A 19,543-nucleotide genomic window follows, 5' to 3' on the forward strand; every position below is an offset into this window, starting at 1 on the left:
GTCGCTGAGGCGTAGGTATTAACCTGATCCCAGAACCCAGAAATTAGGCTCATTGCCCTTTGGTCCAGCCTGGGTGTTTGCAAATCAATGCTGTGTAGTTAGCTGAGATGTTCCGTCAGGCAGCCAGAGCAGAACCTGAAGCCAAGCCGAAGTTGAGCCTCGCTAGCCCAGTCATCGAGGAGATACGACATAGAATTTTACCACAATCTTCGTAGAGCGCTAATCTGATCTAAGTGAAGCTATAATTGCGGCGGTAGGTTCGATTTACAAGTGAGAACCTGTGCCGTCTATTTCTGAACGCGTTCTTAAGTTCTTGGACCTTTTGAGGGCGCGGACGACAACCTCCCTGGCTCCACTTCCGCTTGTCCTTAGGTCGCTTTGTATTCCAACGAGCACTTGCAGGAATACTGCTGAAATAGCATTTCATGCTATTTGGAAGAGAGCCGTTGCACTATAGGTGACAATCTCTTCGTGCTGACGTGGAGATATCAAGACATTCTAGACATCCTTCTCTGAATGCTGGATACACCCAAGTGGTGTTCGAGTTTCGGATCATGCTTTGATGGCTTTTGCCCTTCTGCGCATCGCCACGGTCATGTCGTATAGAACGTCCTTGAAGGCAAAGAGGAAAGCCGCTGTCAATACACTTTGGCTGACTTTAGGGACGAGTCCTAATCAAGGTTGGTCAGTTTGAAATCGAGTATGAGAGAGATAGATCAAGCTTACCCTTGTACAAACCGGCCCAGCCTTCTTCCTTGACAATCCTATTCAAGCTCTTCCACATACCCTCATGAAGATCATCTTTGCTGGCGACATGAGCCCTGGATTTGACAGTAATGTAAGGATAGGTGATGGTAGTCGCCAGCAGCTTGCCAAGAGCACCTAGGTAAAAGGCATCACGTGGGCCAAATTTCCTCTTCTTCTCCAAAACGTTCCTCATTTGTTCATACAGGGTATATTGTAGGATTGGGTTGATCACCAAGACCAAAGCTGGAAGGACTCCGGCGAAAAGAGCGGAGGGCCCTTCCTCTTTAAGGAGGGCCAACAAGGTCCCGATGGTGCCAGGTTTCTTGACCTGTCTCTTTTCACCACCTGGTAACTCGCCCTCTCCGGACTCGCTCTTGCGGGCTGTCATCCTTGTGTTGATGACCCAGATAGGATTGGTGAGGAGGACGGTTGCTGAACCCGCAATCGCACCGGCGATCATGCTCTCGACCGTGGTGAGCTTCTTGCTAGCTCGGCCCGCTGTGATCGCCGCTTTCTCAAAGAAGGCGCGGGTCCACTCATACCAATAGTAATAGACGAAGTTGGTGACTGAAATACCAAACAACGCACTCTCGAGTCCCGCATAGAGTCCGCCCAGACCTTCCCGCTTGATGATGTGTCTCACAGCTGCGATTGTGGAAGTATCGGCCCGCTTCGACTCGACCTGTGCTCGGGTCGAGAGGGTAATCAGGGGGTAGGTCAGGGTCATCGCGAGAAGGCCGCCGCCCGCACCAGCCAATGCATGGGCAATATTGTCGCTTTGTTGAGCCGCAGAGGTCGCGGGGGTAGGATCGCGCGAGGGTACGGTGTTGACTGGACCGGAGGATTGGGAGGATTGTGAATCGAGGTCGGTCTCGGTAGGGGATGGCGCAACGTCCTTTATTTGAGACATGATGGCAAGAGTTTTGCGCACTCTTCGGGCAGTGGATGGTGTTTGACAGAAAAGGAGGGGTAGAATGGGATCAGCAAAGAGAAAGAGAAGGAGTGTCGCGAAATGAACGAAGAGTCAACAGGTTCCCGCTTTTTGTAGCTCACAGGGCTTGACGCATGTGCGGACGGAGAATTGGAGATCAATGGAGGAATTCGGAAGGAATGAGACGCAGACGAAAGGGGGGGATGGCAATGGTTAAAGGGAGGGAAGATGTTCGGCGATCGAGACATTGAGCGCAGTTGAAGATGCAGCATCGCAGCCACTCACACGGCGCCCACATTAACCTCGGCAATTGTCCATTTTGCCTTGGCACATCCGAAGCAAATTCGTTTCAGAGTCTCCGATCGCAGTTTCTTCCACATATCGGACTACCTATGGCTATACTATTGATCGAAGAAGAGATTGAGAGCCCCAGTTGGCAGTTGCAGCGGAAGAGGCGATTTCACTGCTGTCGACCTCGGCCCGCGCTCTCCTTTTGCCATTATTCACCCAAGCACTCTTCCACCCGTCGTGTTTCATGGTGTATACCAAACCGCAGCGACCTGCGCTCTAGCACATTTCATTGCCGTTCCCGCTGCTTGATTACTGATTCCACCTTGCTTCCCACCACCTTCTTCTGTGCTATTGCGCTCATTGAGTCTTTCCCGTTGCCACTTTCGAGATCGGAGCCGGTCGTTTGCCCTGACGTTGTTGGTACAAGACATACCCGAAGTAGACTGCGCACAGCGTTCCGATAATGAAGATGTTTCCTATCCAGGTCAGACCTATTCCTCTGGACTAGGCGTATGTTGCCGGGTAACCTACCGATAAGAAAGCCAAGCACGCCTTCAGCCAAGTTGAACGTGTTTTTGAGGAGGCCAATGACCGCGTTCAACGCGCCCTCGAAGACGTTGAAGACGGTGACGAAGATACCCTTGAAGATCTCGAAGATGGAGGCAACCAAGTTGCTGACGCCTTTGGCAATGTCCGACATGATGATGTTCGTGGGGAGTTTGAGACTGACGAGGCTGACGTCCGCTGGGGCTGGAATGTGATGGTAATATAGGACGCGGGCTGAGGTGATGCAGAAGGAAGAGCAAAGTTGACGGATGCGCGATGGCGCTATTGCGTGTGTTCTATACCATGAGGAACAAAGTGCGTCACACGCTCTCGCTTGTTGTCCCTTGGAATGCGCCTGTAGCACCACCGAACGCAGCGACTTCGTTCTTCAGGCAGCTCTGGCAGTGTTCATTGTTCGCCCTGTGACGTCACCCACAAGCGCCACGATCTACATTGTTCCTGGTTTTGTGGCTGCGTCTTCCGTATAGAATCATGCCTTGCGCTCTCTCCCCGGTCACGAGGAGGCTGTTGGTCATGTGGCGCTGACCATCACAGCTATTTGGCTTTCCCATCATCGTGGTGGGTACATAGGCTGGGAGCAACATATACATGGCCAAAGTTGGCCTAGTCTAACCCGCATTCTGACATGTGGCTGTGCTCGCCAAACCACAAGCTTGGGGAACTTCCCGACGCCTTGGGCAATCTGAGCAGCTCAAAGCGGGACATTGAGCGCGGTTGCATCGTCTTGTCCTTTCTAAAATGCCTGCCCGGATAGAGTAAGTTATCCCGTATTTCAATCGTTTATGGCGTAATCGCAACCATCCCGAGTCTCTCGGCTTGGAAGGCTTTGCAAACCCCCTCGCCGTCTTCAACTCCCAAGACTGCAGCCAGCTATGGTGATCAGCTAACTAGATGGGGACGGGCTGCGTAGTTTCCCGCCAGTACGTGCCTGTATCTTTGACATGGACGGCCTGCTGCTCAACACCGAAGACATTTACACTCTGTGTGCCGACAACATTCTTCTCAAACACGGCCGACCGCGGCTCCCCTGGTCCATCAAAGCCCAACTTATGGGTGTTCCTGGAAGTTCCAACGGTGACATCTTTCACCAGTGGGCACAACTACCTATACCGCGAGAGCAATATGCGAAGGAACAGAGTGAGCAACAGCGAATCCATTTTGCCGAATGTAAGCCGTTACCCGGCGCCGAAAAGCTCCTCGGCGATCTCAGCAAGGCTCGAACGGCCACCGGCCTGCCTGTGGAGATCGCTCTAGCAAGCAGCAGCGAGAAGCTTAACTACGATTGCAAAGTGGTGCGGCCGGAGTCGAAGGCGCTCTTGGATTTCATCCCCCAGGAACATCGAGTTCTAGGGGACGATCCACGCGTGCGCAAGGGTCGCGGGAAACCAGCACCTGATATTTACTTGTGTGCACTACAGATTCTCAATTCCAAGCTCTCGAACGGGTCACCTCCTATTGCACCTGAGGAATGCTTGGTCTTCGAGGACAGTGTGCCCGGTGTCGAGGCGGGGCGCAGGGCCGGGATGAGAGTCGTTTGGGTCCCACATCCAGGGTTATATGCCGAATTCGAAGAGAAAGAGCTGGAGGTACTTGCTGGAAGAACGGGCCTGGTCAAGATTGGCAACGAAGAACAGCTCGGTGAGATTGGTGATGGTTGGGCACAGCATCTGGAGAGTCTGGAAAATTTCCCGTACGCAAAGTTTGGCATCGAGGTACTTTCTACTTGAAAGACAGTGATCTGGCTGGGCTCTGCAAGCTCTCAGCAATATATAACCTGACGGAGGGTCCTGATATCAAAGAGGAAAGCACGATCAGTGAGTGACAGGGCGATGCCTTGTATACTTCAACAACAGCCTCGCATGCTAAGAGCAAGGCTGAGCCGAGATTGAGCGGGGCCGATACCGCCACACATAGAGCGGCAAGTAGGCGACGCCCGGAGCGGAAGTCGTCGATAAAAATAAAATATCTCCACGCTTCTACAGCATTTTTTTAATGGTCAATCTGTCTCATATTTATATCTAGAAGAATGACGATTAAGAGCTAAAGCCCCTCATCAAGCTCGCGGAGTGCATTATCAAGCGGCGAAATGGACTTTTCAGTAATCCAACCTTACCAATATGTGGCCATCCGGCTACCCTCAGATCAGACGAAAGTCGAACAAATGGTCCCCAACACGTAGGTTTCTTGAACACCGAAAAGCAATCCGTCAGGCCACAAACAGATATCAGCCAACGGCCTTGATGAGCTGTCGCTGACTCTGTCTACAAAAGTCTGATAAACCTGGGCAAATATGGGTCTTTCCGCACAAACCAGATCATGGGCCGGCCGTACCACCTAACTTTTGAGATTCTTGACCGGTCCGAGGTCAAGAACGGCAGAGAGCTCCGAGTTGTGCAGGCCGCCGAATTGCATGCCGTCGCTCTGGTCGAGCAGGCGGAGACGGAAGATGTGCCGACCCCGGTGACTGAGCTGGACGACGCGGGACTCTCACAGCAGCCGACGCCCAAATCCAACGTCAACACCCACGACGACCCCACGAATCAGAAGCTGACCATGACCGAGATCGAATCTCTCAAGCGGAACACCATGGGCAGCGGGAGAGAACTGATCGAGAAGATCATGCAATCCCATTCCACCCTTGATCAGAAGACGGCCTTCTCTCTCGCCAAATATACGCTCAGAAAGCACAAGAAGTACATGAAGCAGTTTACTGTGCTGCCGCTGGATGTGACGACGCTGGTAGATTGGATGATGGCCGACCGGGAGTTTGCGAAGATCATGGAGATGAGAAACGAGGCCGTCGGCCTGCTCGGGTGTTGGGCGAATGTCCACGCTGCCGGGCAAGACTCTGCCATGCTCGCTAACATGGATCCATATTCCCGGTATCTGGTTGTAGATGACACGGGCGGTCTACTCGTTGCAGCTATGGCCGAGAGGATGGGCGTTCTACACCAAACACACTTCGGACACGAGGCGACTGCCTCCGCCGAAGATGAAGACGTGGACGAGGAACAACCCGATGAGGTAGCGCCACATTTACATCGAAGGTCACACCGCGAACATTACCGCCGCTTGGCCATGAGCGCATCATCCAGCACGATCACCCTCGTGCACGCGAATCAACAGCCCAACCTAGGCCTATTACGTTATTTCAACTTTGACTCCAACGCCCCCACTGCTTCCCATCCATTATACACACACCTTAAGACCCTCTCGTGGCTACAGCTGCTTGAACCTGAGTCCGGCACCACGTACCAAGAACCGCCCACGATACCGGATTCGGAACTGGCGAGGATGAAATCGAACCGAAGGAGTGCTTACTACCGCAAACGACGACGGTGGGAACGTGTCAAGAACGTCGTCGACGAGACCCAGGCGGGCGGCTTCAACGGCCTGATCGTCGCCAGTTTCACCGATCCGGCATCGACATTGCGCCATCTCGTGCCTTTGTTGGCGGGCGGGAGCCAAGTGGTGGTCTACTCGCCGCACGCCGAACCTCTCGTTGAACTGGCGGACTACTACTCTACGGCACGGCGGACTGCGTTCATCAATACACCTCTGGAACAAAGGACTGTGCCGTCAGAGGACTTCCCGGTTGATCCGACACTGCTCTTAGCGCCGACAGTGCAGACTGCAAGAGTGAGGAAGTGGCAGGTCTTGCCGGGCCGGACGCATCCATTGATGACGGGAAGGGGTGGGGCAGAGGGCTATATCTTCGTAGCGACTAGAGTTGTGCCTGCGGAGGGAAAGGTTGAGGCGAGAGGTAGACCGCCTAGGGGAAAGAAGGCCAAGGTCGAAGACATGTCGACCGGAAGCCCAGTTGAAGGTGAACTGGAAGGAGGAAAGAGAACGGCAGATATTGAGGAGACACCCCAGTCGCCGCTAAAGAAACTAAAGGTCGGGGCTGTGGCGCAGGAACAGGGCGATCTAGAGGCGCTTGAGGCTGTCAACGACCAGGCATAAATGGGTTGAGACGAAGGCCAGGCGAAAACTGAGCATGGCTTGTTCTGGATGGTGAATCATATTCCATGGACCTAATTCTCCTCATTTGCCTGAGAAACAGATATCAATACTCTTTTTCTCATCACCAGTCCATCCAGAACAACTCCAATGGCTCATGCTGTTCCCTCAACGTTTGTCTATAAACTCTTGCCCATAAACTTCCGCTTTGTGAAGCTCAACCACCATTTGCTCGGTACATTGGTCCCATCCGCGTAGAGCCTAGCATGAAACCTGATTGCCAGTTCCTGCCTGACTTGACTTAGGTAACTCCTCAACGCCTCGGCCTCGTTCCGATCCCTGGGTGCCTCATACGCTTGGTTCAATGGGAAACCTGGCTCCCCTGGAATGCTGAATTGCTCTAATGCGCCGTTTATCAGGGCTTTCTCGGCTGCACGTGAGTCCATGTTTGGTTTCACTTTGGTCAGACAGTCCGAGAGGAAGAGGATGCCGTAGATAAGCATGCGATCTGCGGGGCCTTTAATTTCAAAATTGCGGAAGAAGGTGTTGGCGCGGAACAAGCTCAGGATCTCGTCCAGGCAGTCGTAGGACTCGGAGTCGGGGTCGACGTCGAGGGGATCGACATTGGGTGGGAGAGCAGGGAGGGTGTAGGCCGGACCACGGGTTTTCGTGCGAAGCGGGAGGAGCGGGAAGTTGCCTTTAGAGCCACAGATGTCAGTAACGCAGGGTCTGTGAGCCGTCGTGCTTCGAAATGAGAATACCTATTAGCTGGACGCCCTGGTCACCCAGAAAGATAGAGTGGTACGCCTGCGAGTGCGATGTCAGCGGATTCGAGGCAAGAAGCAAGGCAGCGGGGACTCACTGGCATCTTGATTTCCCACAAGGTGGTGTCTAGAGAAAGCAAGCAGGAGAGGTCGACGATAGGACTCAGCTTCTCAACTTCCCATCTCACGGCCGTGTAAAGTCGAGGGCCCTTTGTCCCAGGCAGTCGCTGTGAGTTCCTGCCCGTCGTGCCATCCCACCAATGCCTTGAGCCCGCAACCGCGGCTTGGCGGTGTTGTGCGATGACGTAGATATATTAGGGCGACGTATTTTGTCACAAACTGCACTTCACTTAACGCGTCTCCGCAGCCGCGGGCGCGTCGTGATAGAGGGAATATTGACATGAACCTGACCGACTAATGATACTTTCACGGATGCTCTTTTAGCAATTGAACGATTCACAATCAGAGTCAGGATGTCGGACTACGAAGATGATATGGACTTGGATGCGCCTCCGTCCAAGGACAAGTCCATTCAATTCAGCTCAGACCACGCAGCGGGCAAACAGAAGCGAATAGCTGCGGACTTGCCAGTGGAAGCAGAGGACAACTTGCCTTGGTATGCCAACCATCTCTTGTGCGCTTGAACTAGCGATGTAGTTGCTTACAGGATATTCAGGGTCGAGAAGTACCGGCCTAACACCCTCGACGATGTCTCCGGGCACCAAGATATCCTTGCCACGATCAACAGATTTGTTGAACACAATCGGCTGCCGCATCTCCTCTTTTATGGACCGCCGGGTACCGGAAAGACATCCACCATTTTGGCGCTGGCGCGACAGATATATGGCCCCAGGAACATGAGGCAGATGGTGCTCGAACTCAATGCTTCTGATGACCGCGGCATCGACGTGGTTCGCGAGCAGATCAAAACTTTTGCGTCGACCAAGCAGATCTTCAGTACTTCCACGCAACAGACTCCGGGCGGGCCTAAACTCGGCCTAGGCGCCTTCAAGCTGATCGTTCTCGACGAAGCAGACGCAATGACATCCGCAGCACAAATGGCTCTTCGCAGGATTATGGAAAAATACACCGCCAACACAAGATTCTGCATTATTGCAAACTACACACACAAGCTGTCTCCGGCATTGTTGTCGAGATGTACACGGTTTCGCTTCTCACCGTTAAAGGAAGCAGATATCCGGCGGTTGGTAGACAAGGTGATTTCACAGGAAAACGTCAATATCACACCCGACGCAGTGGATTCTTTGGTCAAGCTGTCGAAAGGCGACATGCGTCGGGCATTGAATGTTCTTCAAGCCTGCCACGCCGGGTCACGGCCGCTCCCAATGCGAGGGCAGCCTCCCGTGCCAGAATCTGAAATCAAATACGAGTTGATTACGAACGACACGATTTACAATTGTATTGCAGCGCCACACCCCGAAGATATTCGGTTAATCATGACGACTATGCTGAGCACTCCAGATCTGACGGAATGTCTAAGGACGATTAATGCCTTGAAAAGTAGTCGAGGTCTGGCACTGGCCGACATATTGACTGCGTTGGCGGACGAATTACAGAACCTCGAGGTCAGTGCCGCGACCAGAGTGACGTGGCTGCAAGGACTTGCAGAGATTGAATACAGATTGGCCGGGGGCGGAAGTGAGGGTGTGCAGACTGGTGGGATGATCGGCATTGTGAGAACAGGGTGCGAACTGATGGGTGAGAAAGGGGTTGGTGAAAAGATGAGCGTGGACGGGTGATGATGGTGATTCCGGAGAAGGTGGCCCCAGATATGAAATCTGATTTTGAAACGCCGATTCAGATGGTTGATTCAACACTGTGTTGCTTCACGATCGAGCCACAGATATGGTCAGCAGATACGGGAGAGAAAGAGCGAAATGGTGCTTCGAATAGGCATCCTCTCCGAAATCACAGCACTGCTGTGTTTATGGTCAGGGGTTCTCTCATCCCGTCTGGAAGAATGAAGCAGGCCAGTGAGGGACGATCACGAGGAACGCCAACCCCGTCTAATGGCTGCCATGCACTTCTTTGTGATTCATCTCAGCCTCGCTACAGTGGGCTGATCCTATTTTCACGGGGATGTTTTGCTGTTTGATGATTAGATGGCTACGAAAGTTCCGAGCACATAAGCATAGCATACAGCGGGCGGCCGCGCAGTGTATCAAATTGCGTGTCAAGACGCGTTTGCTTCTCCGGATGCCCAGCCTCCCACATCCACTAGTGTCTTGGCAGCCAAGTTGGAGGCGAGGAGGATCCCTCTCCTTCCAACAACCTCAACGTCTTTCATCATTGTCGGTCCTGTACATTGTAGACCGTCGAGGCCATCAAATGTTGCGTTTGATGCCTCAATTCCTTCGTCTTATTTTCTATCCCAAGAGTTGCGTCCGACTTGATCCTCTTTGATTATGCCCGGCAATTACGATGGTCGATCATCCAGGGAGCGAATTGATACAGGTCCCGGGCGGTCAGCAACCCAAATCGCCTTTCCACGGGCAAATATGATCCATTTGCCGCCATCTCTGGACCTTGAGCATCAGAAGCCTTGGCTGCCCTCGATATTGGCTGCGACAATGCCTTTGGATATGTAGTTTTGCTGTCGACGCTCTCCCTCTGAACTCGCTGTTTCCTAAGAAGGCATCCGCACCACCCGGAGACCGAATCCCGCCGCCGAATACAGATATCGCATTGCGTTACGAACCATGGTCAAGTCCGCCTTACCCTGTGTTCGACAATCATGAACGATTTTGTCAACCAACAATGCAAAATGTTGTGGTTAAAGGTCAACCAATGCCCAAATACGTGCGAGCTAACGAGACAGATCTGTCATTCTTACGGTCCTCCATACTGCTTCAACAACCCCTCGGTCAAAATGTCCTCGAGAAACAACTACCTTATTGCTGACTCTATGTCCGCCAGCGAGCACACTAACATCTAGGACTCATCAATGTCGTTGCCATGTGAACAGATGTTGCTGCCTTTCTGTGGCCAATGTCTGGTTTTACGAGAGCATAAATGCCGGGAGAGGCGGTGGACGTCAATGACGGTTGGAGGAGAGGTTACTCAACGCGTGTTTTCCACAGGCAGTTGAACGGCAAAGTGCAAGCGCGTCAAGGCACTGACTGATATCTTCTGCCTATTGTTGGAGGCGCCGAGAAAAAGAATCCACGTAGATAGATTGTCGCGTTTTGTGCTGTCACTCTGAAGTGCAGCTGACGCTCGACTTTTTGATCCCCGCCGCCTTTGAATCGCCGCCAACAAAGCGGAGCGCTGCGACTGAGACTGAGATTGCACTGTTGATGCAGCTCTCACGACAAAGACAACCCCGGCGAAATGTAGTTTGAGTGGTAGACCGCGGCCATTTATCACTGCTGGAGTCATTCAGAGTGATGAGCAAAAAAAACGGTAAAGGAAGGGCAGAGGAGCAGCTGATGCAGCATGACGGAGCTGGTGAGATGGTGAGCGAGACGAAGAGGGCGACGGAACGGAGCGAGTGGGAGCCTGGACCAGGAGCAGGTGAGTGTCCTCCGTCCCCTAGACATCCCCAGAACTTGAAGGGTCGGGGGCTCGAAAGGCCCTCGATTCGCTTCCGACTTGAGCGACCTGGGGGCCATCGTTGCCGCCGCTTTTCCACGGGCGTGCCAAGTCCTTGGACCCTCACCCAACCCATCGTCCGCTTCTGGCTGGTGGCTCGTCGCTGAATCTCCAAACTGCGCAGGACTCACCCAACATCCGAATCCTCTGCCTCGCGAGCACCACCACTACGACCATTACTCTCCCCCAAACCCTCGAATCTCCCCGTCCTCCATCTTCGCAAATGCCGCCCCGCATTACATGGCGAGGTCTCGAAGGAGCCCATCAATGAAGAATCGCTGGCGAGGCGAAGAGGATCCGCGCCACAGACATCCACATCACCGGCCGCGGGACAGAGACGCAACTCGAGAAGGCGGTCCACCTCATTCACCACATTCTGGTCGCCCAGCAGGAGAACCTTCAGTGTCGTTGGACCAAGGGCAACGCCCTGATCGCCCACCTCGTGAACCGCGTTGGAAGCGGCAATTTTCGAGAGACGGAGACCCCAGGAAATTGCATGGTAGAAAGTCTTCCATTTCGCCTCCCCGTCGTTTCTCAAAAAACAAGCAGCATCATCGTCCACCACCCCGAAAGCAATTTGGAGATCGGCCTGGGAGACGCCGTGACTTCTCGCCAACACCATCATCCAAACGGAGGCGTACTCGAAGCCCTTCTCCTGCTGGCGGCGACGGATTTGGCTTCGAAAGCCAAAGACGTGCTCGCAGTCGGGATTTCTTTGATATCGACGACAGGGGTCCGCCAGATCCTCCATCTCCTTTCCCGCCCGGGAATATCCCTCCGCATTCATCTCGACCCTTTTCGCCTGCTGCAAGATCTCACGCCCTGGATCGTGGCAATTACGACCCTGCTATCCTGAGAGAGTCTTCGCCGTCCCGCGCACGCGATCAGCGATCCATCTCCCCTCGTCTGCCTGCGAGATCATCTCCGCATCGACGCCCCGAGTCTAAACATTCATCTATCGAAACTCGAGAATCGTCCGTGATTTCGACACAGCCATCAAAACGTCCTCCACCAGGCCCAGGCCGGGCTTCTAATAAGAAGGATAATCCATCCTCAAGAGCTCCTTCCGTTGTCGACGATACCGACAACCGCTCCATGGATGGCCAATACCCAACACGTGGTAATCATGGGATGAATCGAGGGCAACAAAGACCATATGCTGAAAATAGACACCAAGGATATGGAGGCTCTCCGCCATATTCTTCCAACAGCTCCTATCACGGCTCCCCAACGCAGAACTCTCCATACCATCATCAGAGAGGCGGCTGGGGAGGGCAAGGTCATCATGGGTCAGTACCCTTATACCCCTAGAAGAGCCTTTTCACCCGCTAATCCAATTTGCAGGCAAATGCACAACTCCTCTCCTCCTTATCGGCAAAATAGCTTTTCCGGTCCAGGCGGCGTAAACAATCCCAATCCCTTCTACCAGAACCAACAGGGCCACTATGGAGGTAATCAACACGGTTATCAGCAATCTTACCGAGGTGGTCGTGGACATGGCCCTCATCGAGGACATTTCCAGCAAGACCAGCGGTTCAGCGGGCCCCGTCACAGAGGCCGGGGTGGGCATTTCAACAACTTGCAGTGGACAGCACCAGCCCCGAAACAAGGTGGACCGCCAAATCAGACTTTTCAAGGCGGCTACGGAAGTCAACCGCAAACATCACCAGCTCCTTCGCATATCGCGTCACAGGACGGCCGAGAAGCCCCTCCGGTTGAAGAAGAGAACCCCTTCAGGCCGTCGAAAGAATTGCAGGTGGAGGATCAAGGAAACAGCAGGATCGACAACACAGATCAAGACACACAGGGTAATGACCAACGAGGACCGGCTGCTTCCAAATTTAGCTTCGCCTTCAAGTCCAAAGCTCCTCCTCAGGCTCCAGCTAAACCTGCTGCAGATTTTTCTAAACCAAAAGGGCCATTTCAACCCTCGGACAATCGGCCACCACCACCACAAGGCCCCAAGAACAAACATTTTGACCGCCGTGACGACAGACATGGATTTCGGGGCCATGACCGGAAATTTGCACCGCATGATCGAAGACATCCCAACGACCGTCAACAACAGTTGCATCAACAACTGCCTCCAAGAGAACGCCGACCGGACCGATCACGCTCTCCCCCTTCGAAGAAGATGAAGAAGGAGATCAAGTCTCGGCCTACGTTGCCTCCCGAATTTGCAGAATCCGAATCTATATACTTCCGAAAGCCGGGCAATGAGTCTGTTGTTGGTGCAGGCACATATGGAAAAGTATTCAAGGCCATTCACATCTACACAAAGGACAAAGTTGCACTGAAGAAGATCCGTATGGAGGGTGAACGAGACGGATTCCCCATCACCGCCGTGCGCGAAATCAGACTATTACAACATTTACGACACAAGCACGTGGTCGCATTACAAGAGGTCATGGTGGAAAAGAACGAGTGCTTCATGGTTTTCGAGTACCTCTCGCACGACCTGACTGGGCTTATCAACCATCCAACGTTCAAACTCACGCCCGCGCACAAGAAGGATTTGGCGAAGCAAATGTTTGATGGCCTTGATTATCTCCATCGCCGAGGCGTGCTACATCGGGACATCAAGGCTGCCAACATTCTGATCTCTAACACTGGTCAACTGAAGTACGCCGACTTTGGTCTTGCACGGTTTTACAATAAGTCCCGAAAACTCGACTACACCAATCGTGTAATCACAATTTGGTATCGGCCTCCTGAGCTTCTTCTGGGTGAAACTCAATACGGACCTGAGGTGGACATATGGTCTGCGGCTTGTGTATTCGTGGAAATGTTCACCAAGAAAGCGATCTTCCCGGGAGAAGGTGGAGAGCTTAGCCAGCTGGATAAAGTATACAATGTCCTCGGAACACCGACTCGATCAGATTGGCCGGGAATTGTGGATCTCCCCTGGTTTGAGCTCATGCAACCGGCGGATCGACGAAAGCGGATATTTGAAGCAATGTTCAAAGACGTCTTCACCGCCGCTGGTCTTGATCTGGTGCAGAAGATGTTCAAATACGATCCGAAAAAGCGACCCAACGCGGAGCAAATACTCAATCACGAGTATTTCACATCTGAGGAGCCGTTACCGGAACAACCAGTGGAGCTTGCAAACGTCGAGGGCGATTGGCATGAATTTGAGAGCAAGATGCATAGAAGAGAGAATGACAAACGCGAGAAGGAGCGGAGGCGAGAGGAGTATGTGCGAGAAAAGGAGAAGAGAAAAGCTCGCGAAGCCGGTCTCCCTGATCCGACACCCGTCGCCGACAAAAAGGCCAGGTTGGATGACGAAGGAGCATTGAAAGGAAGCATGCCTCCGCCTCCTCCTGCCAATGGCGATAATCCCACAGCGAACACCACGGACAGAGCAACGGACCCGCCAGCGGAGAGGATAACGGAGCGTGAGCACGAAGATGGGGAGTCGGAAGGTGAAGACGGTGCGCCCATGAGTATGTCGCCCGCCTGAGGGATGCATCCGGCCCGGTCACAAGGGTTGACTCGGCACGAAGGGACATTGATCAGAGGGTGACGAATGTATGTATGTATGTGTATATTCTTGGAGAAATCAGATACCCTTAATTGATGGACACACGCTTGAGGGGGGAAGTTGTGCCATCATGACAGCAAAGCGCCAGCCTCGATGCCAGCGGGTGCCCTGGACGTGGAATCGACTTCGAATCTGCCATGAGGATTGAATCGTTCCAATTCCCCTTCTCCAGATGCCACTCGGGTTGGTGCAGCCATCAAACATCGCTACCCAAAGCCATTGAGCCTTACGGAAACTAACGCCCACTGGGAAATGTACTGTTGATAATTCGCTTCCTGATACCCGCCATTATCATTACTATTTGTGACCGTTGATTGCTATATTAGTATATATTGATTTCACCAGAGCAGCCCCAAGGACCTGGCTGGGTATTTCCCCCCCGTGTTCTATCTATCCGTGCATTTTGGGATGCGTGGTTGTGGTTGTGATTACATGCACGCGCATCCGCACGGGGTCGTCATCCCATCCCAGCCATCAACATCTTGGGCGCTTAGGGTCCAAGCAGGAGTCAAAACGGATCGTAATTCATGTCTCGTCAAGAGGAAGGGGAAGGGAGCTTGTGTTAGAAGTTGACATCTTACACCCCTTGCGGCGCGGTTAGCGCTAGTTTGCAACCGTGTGTATCAGTGCTCGGGTTCAGACTCCGTCCGGGTTTCTGAGCTCGACCGCCGCGTCGTCGAGGCCGCCCATGCTGTCCGCACGCAGGTCCGGGTGTGGGTGAGCGTCCGGGTACGAAGGCGGGGTGGCGTATTCTGGGCTCGAGGGACGGGGTGCGGGCGTGGACACAGCGTCCTGCGGAGGCGGCTGGGTTGGATTTGCCGACGGCGACATGTGGGCGTGGGCATGGCTGTTCTGAGCCACGTCTTCTCCCCCCTGGTACGAAAAGGGCCGTGTGGCCGGGGTTGTAGCAGGTCCCTGGCCGCGTAGTAATGTGGCCTGGCCGGCAGCAGAGTGTCGGCGTTCTATCCCGTCTTCGTTCACTGCCGCTGTCGCTGTCACGGGGGATGACTTGTATTCCTTGGACAGCTCGGTGCGGGAGCGCCGTTTGCGCACCGACCTCGACGAGCCGATCGTGATCGTTCGTCGGGTGGTCGTTGTCGAGTTTCGTGAGCCTGTCACGGAAGACGGGGCAGGCAGAGGCGACTGTGCGCGGGACGGATTCTGGGACGGCACTTTGAGGTTCACGTAGGGGAGTTGCTGGATCTGGGTGGAAAAGGGCACGGGGCTGCCACGCGAGGGTTCCAGGAAGACTCTCAGATTGAGTGTCGTGTCTCCGGACGGATGGTGCCCCTGTTGCTGCGCCCCCGGGTGCTGCTGATGGGATTGCGATGCTTGTTGGGATTGTTGCTGGGTCCTCTGCTGCGGAGGAGTCTGCTGCTGGGCAGTAGGCCCGGTTCCCGACTGAGACGCACTGCCGCCGCCGCCGCCGCCGTCAGAAGTCGAATACGCGGTGCCGGGCAGCCAGACAAAGTCGTCGAGGCTGGTCGCGATGTTGGCGAAGTTGAAGCCCTTGCCCTTGATCTGCGGCTCAAACACCTGGCCAACCTGCTCGTCGAGGTCCAGCACCTCCCTCTTGAAGGGCTGATACTGGTGCAGGTTCGTGATGAGCGACGGGTACGCGGCGCCCAGCCTGCCCGTGACTTTGGGGTGGACGTCGAGCTCGAGCCGGACGTCGCCGCTCTGCTCGAACCCGCCGCTGCCCTTGGTGAGGAGCATGACGAACGTGAACTCGCGCGGCAAGCCGGACTTCTGCAGCTTGTTCTCCTCCAGCGTCCAGACCAGCTCGCCGTCCTCAATGTCGTATTCGCGGCCGTACCACGACCGAAGCGTGCGGACGGAGCCCTGGATCTTCATCATCTCGTAGATCTTGTAGCTGCTTTTGACGCCGTAGGAGGGCTTGAAGCTCGCGCTGGCCGGGCCCTGAGACACGCCCAGAGACCCCGCCAGGTTGAAGTTCCAGTTCAACGTCTCGGGCGAGATACTCCCGTAGAGCAGGTGCGGCGCGTGGCGCAGGAACTTGGGCCGCGAGGGCTTGAAGCCCGGGGCGTGCAGACAGTCACTGCTCTTGACCAGGGCATTGCTCACCGTCTCGGTCTGCGTGCCGTGGTCGTGGCTGGTCTTGGGCGCCAGGCCGGCGACCACCTGGAGCGGGCTCTTGTCGTCCTCGCCCGTGTGGTGGAGGGCGATGTTGATCTCGGCCGACTTGAAGCGGAACGTGCTGGAGCTGGGGTGGAAGACAAAGTTGATGGCCACGAAACGCACGTTGTCGATACGGTCCTCGTGGATCACGGGGCTGTCGTAGAAGCCCGACTGCAGGCGCTGGACGTGCGCCGTGATGTACGACCCGCCCGGCAGCCGTCGCTCGTAGATGCACTTCTGGTTCACCTGGTAGCGGTAGTCCGGGGCATTGCGGTCCCTGAACCGTGCTGCCGTCCGTGGAGTCAGCGGTGTTTGTGGCCACGAAGCGTCCGGCCGGTTGGGGACCGCAGGCGCAGAGACGGGCTCGGAGAGGATTCGGTTCAGCCAGTTACTCATGGTGCAATCGAGTGGCTGCTATACCCAGATGTCCATCGCGAAGGCCACAGGAGTCGTCTGGTCGATGGCTTGAGTTGAGTTGAATTGAGAGGGGAGCAAATCGACAAGGCGGTGTCTGATAATCATAATATCAGTCAGGCTGTCAGCCTGATCGACGGTGTCACGACACGCCGCTACGCCCAGGGTGGCGATTGGGTGCAAGACGCCACACTCGTATCTCGGCCCCCATTTGGAGATCATTGGGCCTGCGGATGGCTCTATCAAGCGAGGGTTGATAAATACGAGTCATACAGGCAAAGCTGGTGGAACGGAAGAGTTCTTCCCACGGCATTGTATCAATGCATCTGTATCTCCAGTCACATGTCTGCTTCACCCCTTCAACTAGCACAGCAGAAACCCCCCGTCCGCAGTAATCTCCTGCCCAGTCATAAAGTTGTTCTTCATGACACAAAGATAACACTCCGCCAGATCCTCGGGGGCGCCAATGGTGTTGATCAACGACCTGGCCGTGTAAAAGTCCAAGATTTGCCGCAGTCCCTCTCCCCCAAAACTATCAAACAGTTCCGTCTTGACGGCGCCGGGGCAAACGCAATTGACGCGGATAGGTTTCATATCGTTGGCGAGAGCGTGAGTCAGCCCTCTCTTCCCTGCTCCAATGGGAGCCATGACCGTCCATCCAGCAGTGGGTTTGGCGTCGCTCACTCCACTGGTCAACGTAAAAGAAGAGGTGCGACTGTTCTCGAGGTATCGCATAGAGACCTTTGCAAGCATCGTGCAGCCGGTGATTCGGACCTTGTAGACTTCTGCAGTGGCCGCTGGCGTGACGTCGGCAAGAGGCATCACCCCAAAGGTTCCGCCAGCTGTCTCTGCAACATGGTGTAATTTGTGTTTCCCGCCGTCAGTCGCAAAGTCGAAAAGAGCCACTATCTGCTCCTCCACGTCGTCCGAGCTCAAGTCGACGGTCTTGCCGCGGATACGGTCTCCTGCGCTCGGGTACGCTTTCTGGATTCTCTCAACAGCCCTGTCGACCTTTTCCTGCCTGGAACTGGCCACCACCACAATTGCACCATATTCTACAGCTGCTTCAGCAGCGGCGAATCCAATACCACTGGTACCCCCAACAATAACCACTCGCTTGCCTTGCAATTTGTTGGTGTATTTCAGGGACATGTTGGAGGAAGAATGTGCGCCGACCTTGCGCGAGGTTGGTCTTGGTGAAATTGTCGACCTCGATTAAATACTCCTGAGGCTCTCTGTGCCATGAAATGTATATACGTTCTGATTCGCTCCGCATGAAAACGGCGGACCGACTGTAACAGGCATCGGTTCGGATCGCAACAAGTCAGTCTCAGCTGATTGGCTCGCTCGCGTTGGAAGGACTTAAGATCCAGGTCGTACCGCGTAAAGCCGTCTGTCGGCATAAGGCCCCGACTCCGAGAATGAAGTTAGGTCGTGAGCTTGGGTCCTGCATGAGGGAGCATGGCGATCCTATATCTAGTGTCAGCGGACGACCGCGGACGTTGGTCTTTCAAAAATGTCGTCTTCATTTCAGCCAAATCCCACTCCAGAATGTTCATGGAAGTCAGGGCACACACATCGGAGAATGAGGAACAAGAACTGGCTGAAATAATTTCAAGCACTAGTCGTTGCCAGAATACTGAAGGGCACAAATTGAGATTCCCTCATTGGGTCATAGTTGAGAATTCTTGTGTCAATCCCTCCACTGTCGATTCCCGAAGAGTGCTTCACAGCTCATATCGTATGAGATGTTCTAGTTGCCGAAGAACCGAAAAGTATCGGAAACGCATTGCATTATATCTCGACAACCGGAGAGGCTGATCCAGCTTTTGGAGTTCTCGGTCCTTCAGTGTCTTTGACAATATCTGTTTTTGCCCCCTTCAAAGGAGGAAACTCGAAGGTCTCACTTGTTCCCACACCGCCAGGTGCCCATTTGCCGATTCTGTCGCCCAGATATCCTTTGTCCCACACCAGAGCGCCGACCCAAGGCTGCACGTTCCAACTGACTTGCAGGGTAGCATTGCTCCTCTCACTGATAACACCGCTGGGGTCAGTGATTTGATATTTTGGTTTCTGGTTCTTCAAGGAAATCACGCCTGGCTTGACCAGATCCTTCGTCTTGGATTTTGTGTTTGAGTTCTTCCTGCTCTTGGATTTTGACTTCTTCTCGGGAAAATAGGCTTGCTTCAGATTCTGCCAGGACCATGGGGTGGGTGTTGCGGTGATGATGGTATCCCAAATGACAGCTTCAGACATCCCCCGGGTGTCACCCTTTCCGCCAGGGTAGTTGGCCGTGACATAGACAAACAGCTGCTTCGTATTCCATGTAAATAGGCTGGATAGATCGGCCTCAAGATCGAATCTAATTTGAGCGTACTCTTCGCGTTTGGGAGAGTAATAGTGCGGGCGGCCTTTCACGACCTGGACGTTTCGAACTGATATTGAGGCGCTGGGCGAGCCCGTCGGAGCAGGGAAGGGTATTATCGAGAGGACGGCGATAATGCAAGCGAGGGTAAAGGCGCAGCTTGTAAAATACCCGAAGGTCGATTGGAGTCGATTCAGAGCGCTATGCAT

General features: G+C 54.1%; 10 protein-coding genes across 11 annotated transcripts; 4 read left to right on the forward strand and 6 right to left on the reverse strand.

Annotated features, from left to right (window-relative positions):
- Positions 1 to 174: 174 nt before the first annotated feature.
- Positions 175 to 1,906, reverse strand: PV07_05584 (uncharacterized protein). The gene is made up of 2 exons (XM_016392493.1): positions 727 to 1,906; positions 175 to 671 (listed from the first exon to the last, which is right to left on the reverse strand). The coding sequence occupies exons 1-2, from the start codon at positions 1,655 to 1,657 to the stop codon at positions 553 to 555; spliced, it is 1,050 nt and encodes a 349-aa protein (XP_016250012.1). The 5' UTR covers positions 1,658 to 1,906; the 3' UTR covers positions 175 to 552.
- A 319-nt stretch (positions 1,907 to 2,225) lies between these two features.
- On the reverse strand, positions 2,226 to 2,669 carry PV07_05585 (uncharacterized protein; the record flags this gene model as incomplete). Its single annotated transcript, XM_016392494.1, has 2 exons — positions 2,226 to 2,445; positions 2,501 to 2,669. 2 exons carry the CDS (start codon positions 2,667 to 2,669, stop codon positions 2,327 to 2,329), a joined length of 288 nt encoding a protein of 95 aa, XP_016250013.1. The 3' UTR covers positions 2,226 to 2,326.
- An 808-nt stretch (positions 2,670 to 3,477) lies between these two features.
- On the forward strand, positions 3,478 to 4,346 carry PV07_05586 (uncharacterized protein; the record flags this gene model as incomplete). Its single annotated transcript, XM_016392495.1, has 1 exon — positions 3,478 to 4,346. The coding sequence occupies one exon, from the start codon at positions 3,478 to 3,480 to the stop codon at positions 4,261 to 4,263; it is 786 nt and encodes a 261-aa protein (XP_016250014.1). The 3' UTR covers positions 4,264 to 4,346.
- Positions 4,347 to 4,535: 189 nt separating this feature from the next.
- On the forward strand, positions 4,536 to 6,683 carry PV07_05587 (uncharacterized protein). Its single transcript, XM_016392496.1, has 2 exons — positions 4,536 to 4,711; positions 4,807 to 6,683. The coding sequence occupies exons 1-2, from the start codon at positions 4,623 to 4,625 to the stop codon at positions 6,497 to 6,499; spliced, it is 1,782 nt and encodes a 593-aa protein (XP_016250015.1). The 5' UTR covers positions 4,536 to 4,622; the 3' UTR covers positions 6,500 to 6,683.
- Positions 6,412 to 7,481, reverse strand: PV07_05588 (uncharacterized protein). The gene is made up of 3 exons (XM_016392497.1): positions 7,359 to 7,481; positions 7,258 to 7,303; positions 6,412 to 7,193 (listed from the first exon to the last, which is right to left on the reverse strand). The coding sequence occupies exons 1-3, from the start codon at positions 7,362 to 7,364 to the stop codon at positions 6,676 to 6,678; spliced, it is 570 nt and encodes a 189-aa protein (XP_016250016.1). The 5' UTR covers positions 7,365 to 7,481; the 3' UTR covers positions 6,412 to 6,675.
- Positions 7,482 to 7,664: 183 nt separating this feature from the next.
- On the forward strand, positions 7,665 to 9,462 carry PV07_05589 (uncharacterized protein). Its single transcript, XM_016392498.1, has 2 exons — positions 7,665 to 7,876; positions 7,937 to 9,462. Exons 1-2 carry the CDS (start codon positions 7,734 to 7,736, stop codon positions 9,018 to 9,020), a joined length of 1,227 nt encoding a protein of 408 aa, XP_016250017.1. The 5' UTR covers positions 7,665 to 7,733; the 3' UTR covers positions 9,021 to 9,462.
- A 126-nt stretch (positions 9,463 to 9,588) lies between these two features.
- PV07_05590 lies at positions 9,589 to 14,699 on the forward strand. Of its 2 annotated transcripts, XM_016392500.1 has the most exons (4): positions 9,589 to 10,794; positions 10,997 to 12,161; positions 12,217 to 12,680; positions 12,771 to 14,699. In XM_016392500.1, exons 1-4 carry the CDS (start codon positions 10,668 to 10,670, stop codon positions 14,333 to 14,335), a joined length of 3,321 nt encoding a protein of 1,106 aa, XP_016250019.1. In that variant the 5' UTR covers positions 9,589 to 10,667; the 3' UTR covers positions 14,336 to 14,699. The 2 variants fall into 2 exon arrangements, with proteins under 2 accessions (XP_016250019.1, XP_016250018.1); XM_016392499.1 differs by having other exon boundaries at positions 12,217 to 14,699.
- PV07_05591 (uncharacterized protein) lies at positions 14,664 to 17,118 on the reverse strand. Its single transcript, XM_016392501.1, has one exon. The coding sequence runs from the start codon at positions 16,949 to 16,951 to the stop codon at positions 15,053 to 15,055; it is 1,899 nt and encodes a 632-aa protein (XP_016250020.1). The 5' UTR covers positions 16,952 to 17,118; the 3' UTR covers positions 14,664 to 15,052.
- Positions 17,119 to 17,332: 214 nt separating this feature from the next.
- On the reverse strand, positions 17,333 to 18,121 carry PV07_05592 (uncharacterized protein; the record flags this gene model as incomplete). The annotated part of the gene is made up of 1 exon (XM_016392502.1): positions 17,333 to 18,121. One exon carries the CDS (start codon positions 18,119 to 18,121, stop codon positions 17,333 to 17,335), a length of 789 nt encoding a protein of 262 aa, XP_016250021.1.
- A 642-nt stretch (positions 18,122 to 18,763) lies between these two features.
- On the reverse strand, positions 18,764 to 19,543 carry PV07_05593 (uncharacterized protein; the record flags this gene model as incomplete). Its single annotated transcript, XM_016392503.1, has 1 exon — positions 18,764 to 19,543. One exon carries the CDS (start codon positions 19,541 to 19,543, stop codon positions 18,764 to 18,766), a length of 780 nt encoding a protein of 259 aa, XP_016250022.1.

This window comes from Cladophialophora immunda, assembly GCF_000835495.1.
Source record: "Cladophialophora immunda strain CBS 83496 unplaced genomic scaffold supercont1.3, whole genome shotgun sequence".
In the NCBI taxonomy this organism is placed as follows: Eukaryota; Fungi; Ascomycota; class Eurotiomycetes; order Chaetothyriales; family Herpotrichiellaceae; genus Cladophialophora; species Cladophialophora immunda.

Excerpts from the sequence above, each read along its gene's own strand:
- PV07_05591 (XM_016392501.1), bottom strand. The coding sequence starts at position 16,951 with ATGAGTAACTGGCTGAACCGAATCCTCTCCGAGCCCGTCTCTGCGCCT.
- PV07_05590 (XM_016392499.1), top strand. The coding sequence starts at position 10,668 with ATGAGCAAAAAAAACGGTAAAGGAAGGGCAGAGGAGCAGCTGATGCAG. Across the intron at positions 10,795-10,996 it reads GGAGCCTGGACCAGGAGCAG|GACTCACCCAACATCCGAAT; the intron begins GTGAGTGTCCTC and ends CAAACTGCGCAG. Across the intron at positions 12,162-12,216 it reads GGAGGGCAAGGTCATCATGG|GCAAATGCACAACTCCTCTC; the intron begins GTCAGTACCCTT and ends TCCAATTTGCAG.
- PV07_05587 (XM_016392496.1), top strand. The coding sequence starts at position 4,623 with ATGGACTTTTCAGTAATCCAACCTTACCAATATGTGGCCATCCGGCTA. Across the intron at positions 4,712-4,806 it reads GAACAAATGGTCCCCAACAC|TCTGATAAACCTGGGCAAAT; the intron begins GTAGGTTTCTTG and ends TGTCTACAAAAG.
- PV07_05589 (XM_016392498.1), top strand. The coding sequence starts at position 7,734 with ATGTCGGACTACGAAGATGATATGGACTTGGATGCGCCTCCGTCCAAG. Across the intron at positions 7,877-7,936 it reads GCAGAGGACAACTTGCCTTG|GGTCGAGAAGTACCGGCCTA; the intron begins GTATGCCAACCA and ends CAGGATATTCAG.
- PV07_05588 (XM_016392497.1), bottom strand. Across the intron at positions 7,194-7,257 it reads CCAGGGCGTCCAGCTAATAG|GCAACTTCCCGCTCCTCCCG; the intron begins GTATTCTCATTT and ends GTGGCTCTAAAG.
- PV07_05584 (XM_016392493.1), bottom strand. The coding sequence starts at position 1,657 with ATGTCTCAAATAAAGGACGTTGCGCCATCCCCTACCGAGACCGACCTC. Across the intron at positions 672-726 it reads CTGGGCCGGTTTGTACAAGG|GACTCGTCCCTAAAGTCAGC; the intron begins GTAAGCTTGATC and ends AACCTTGATTAG.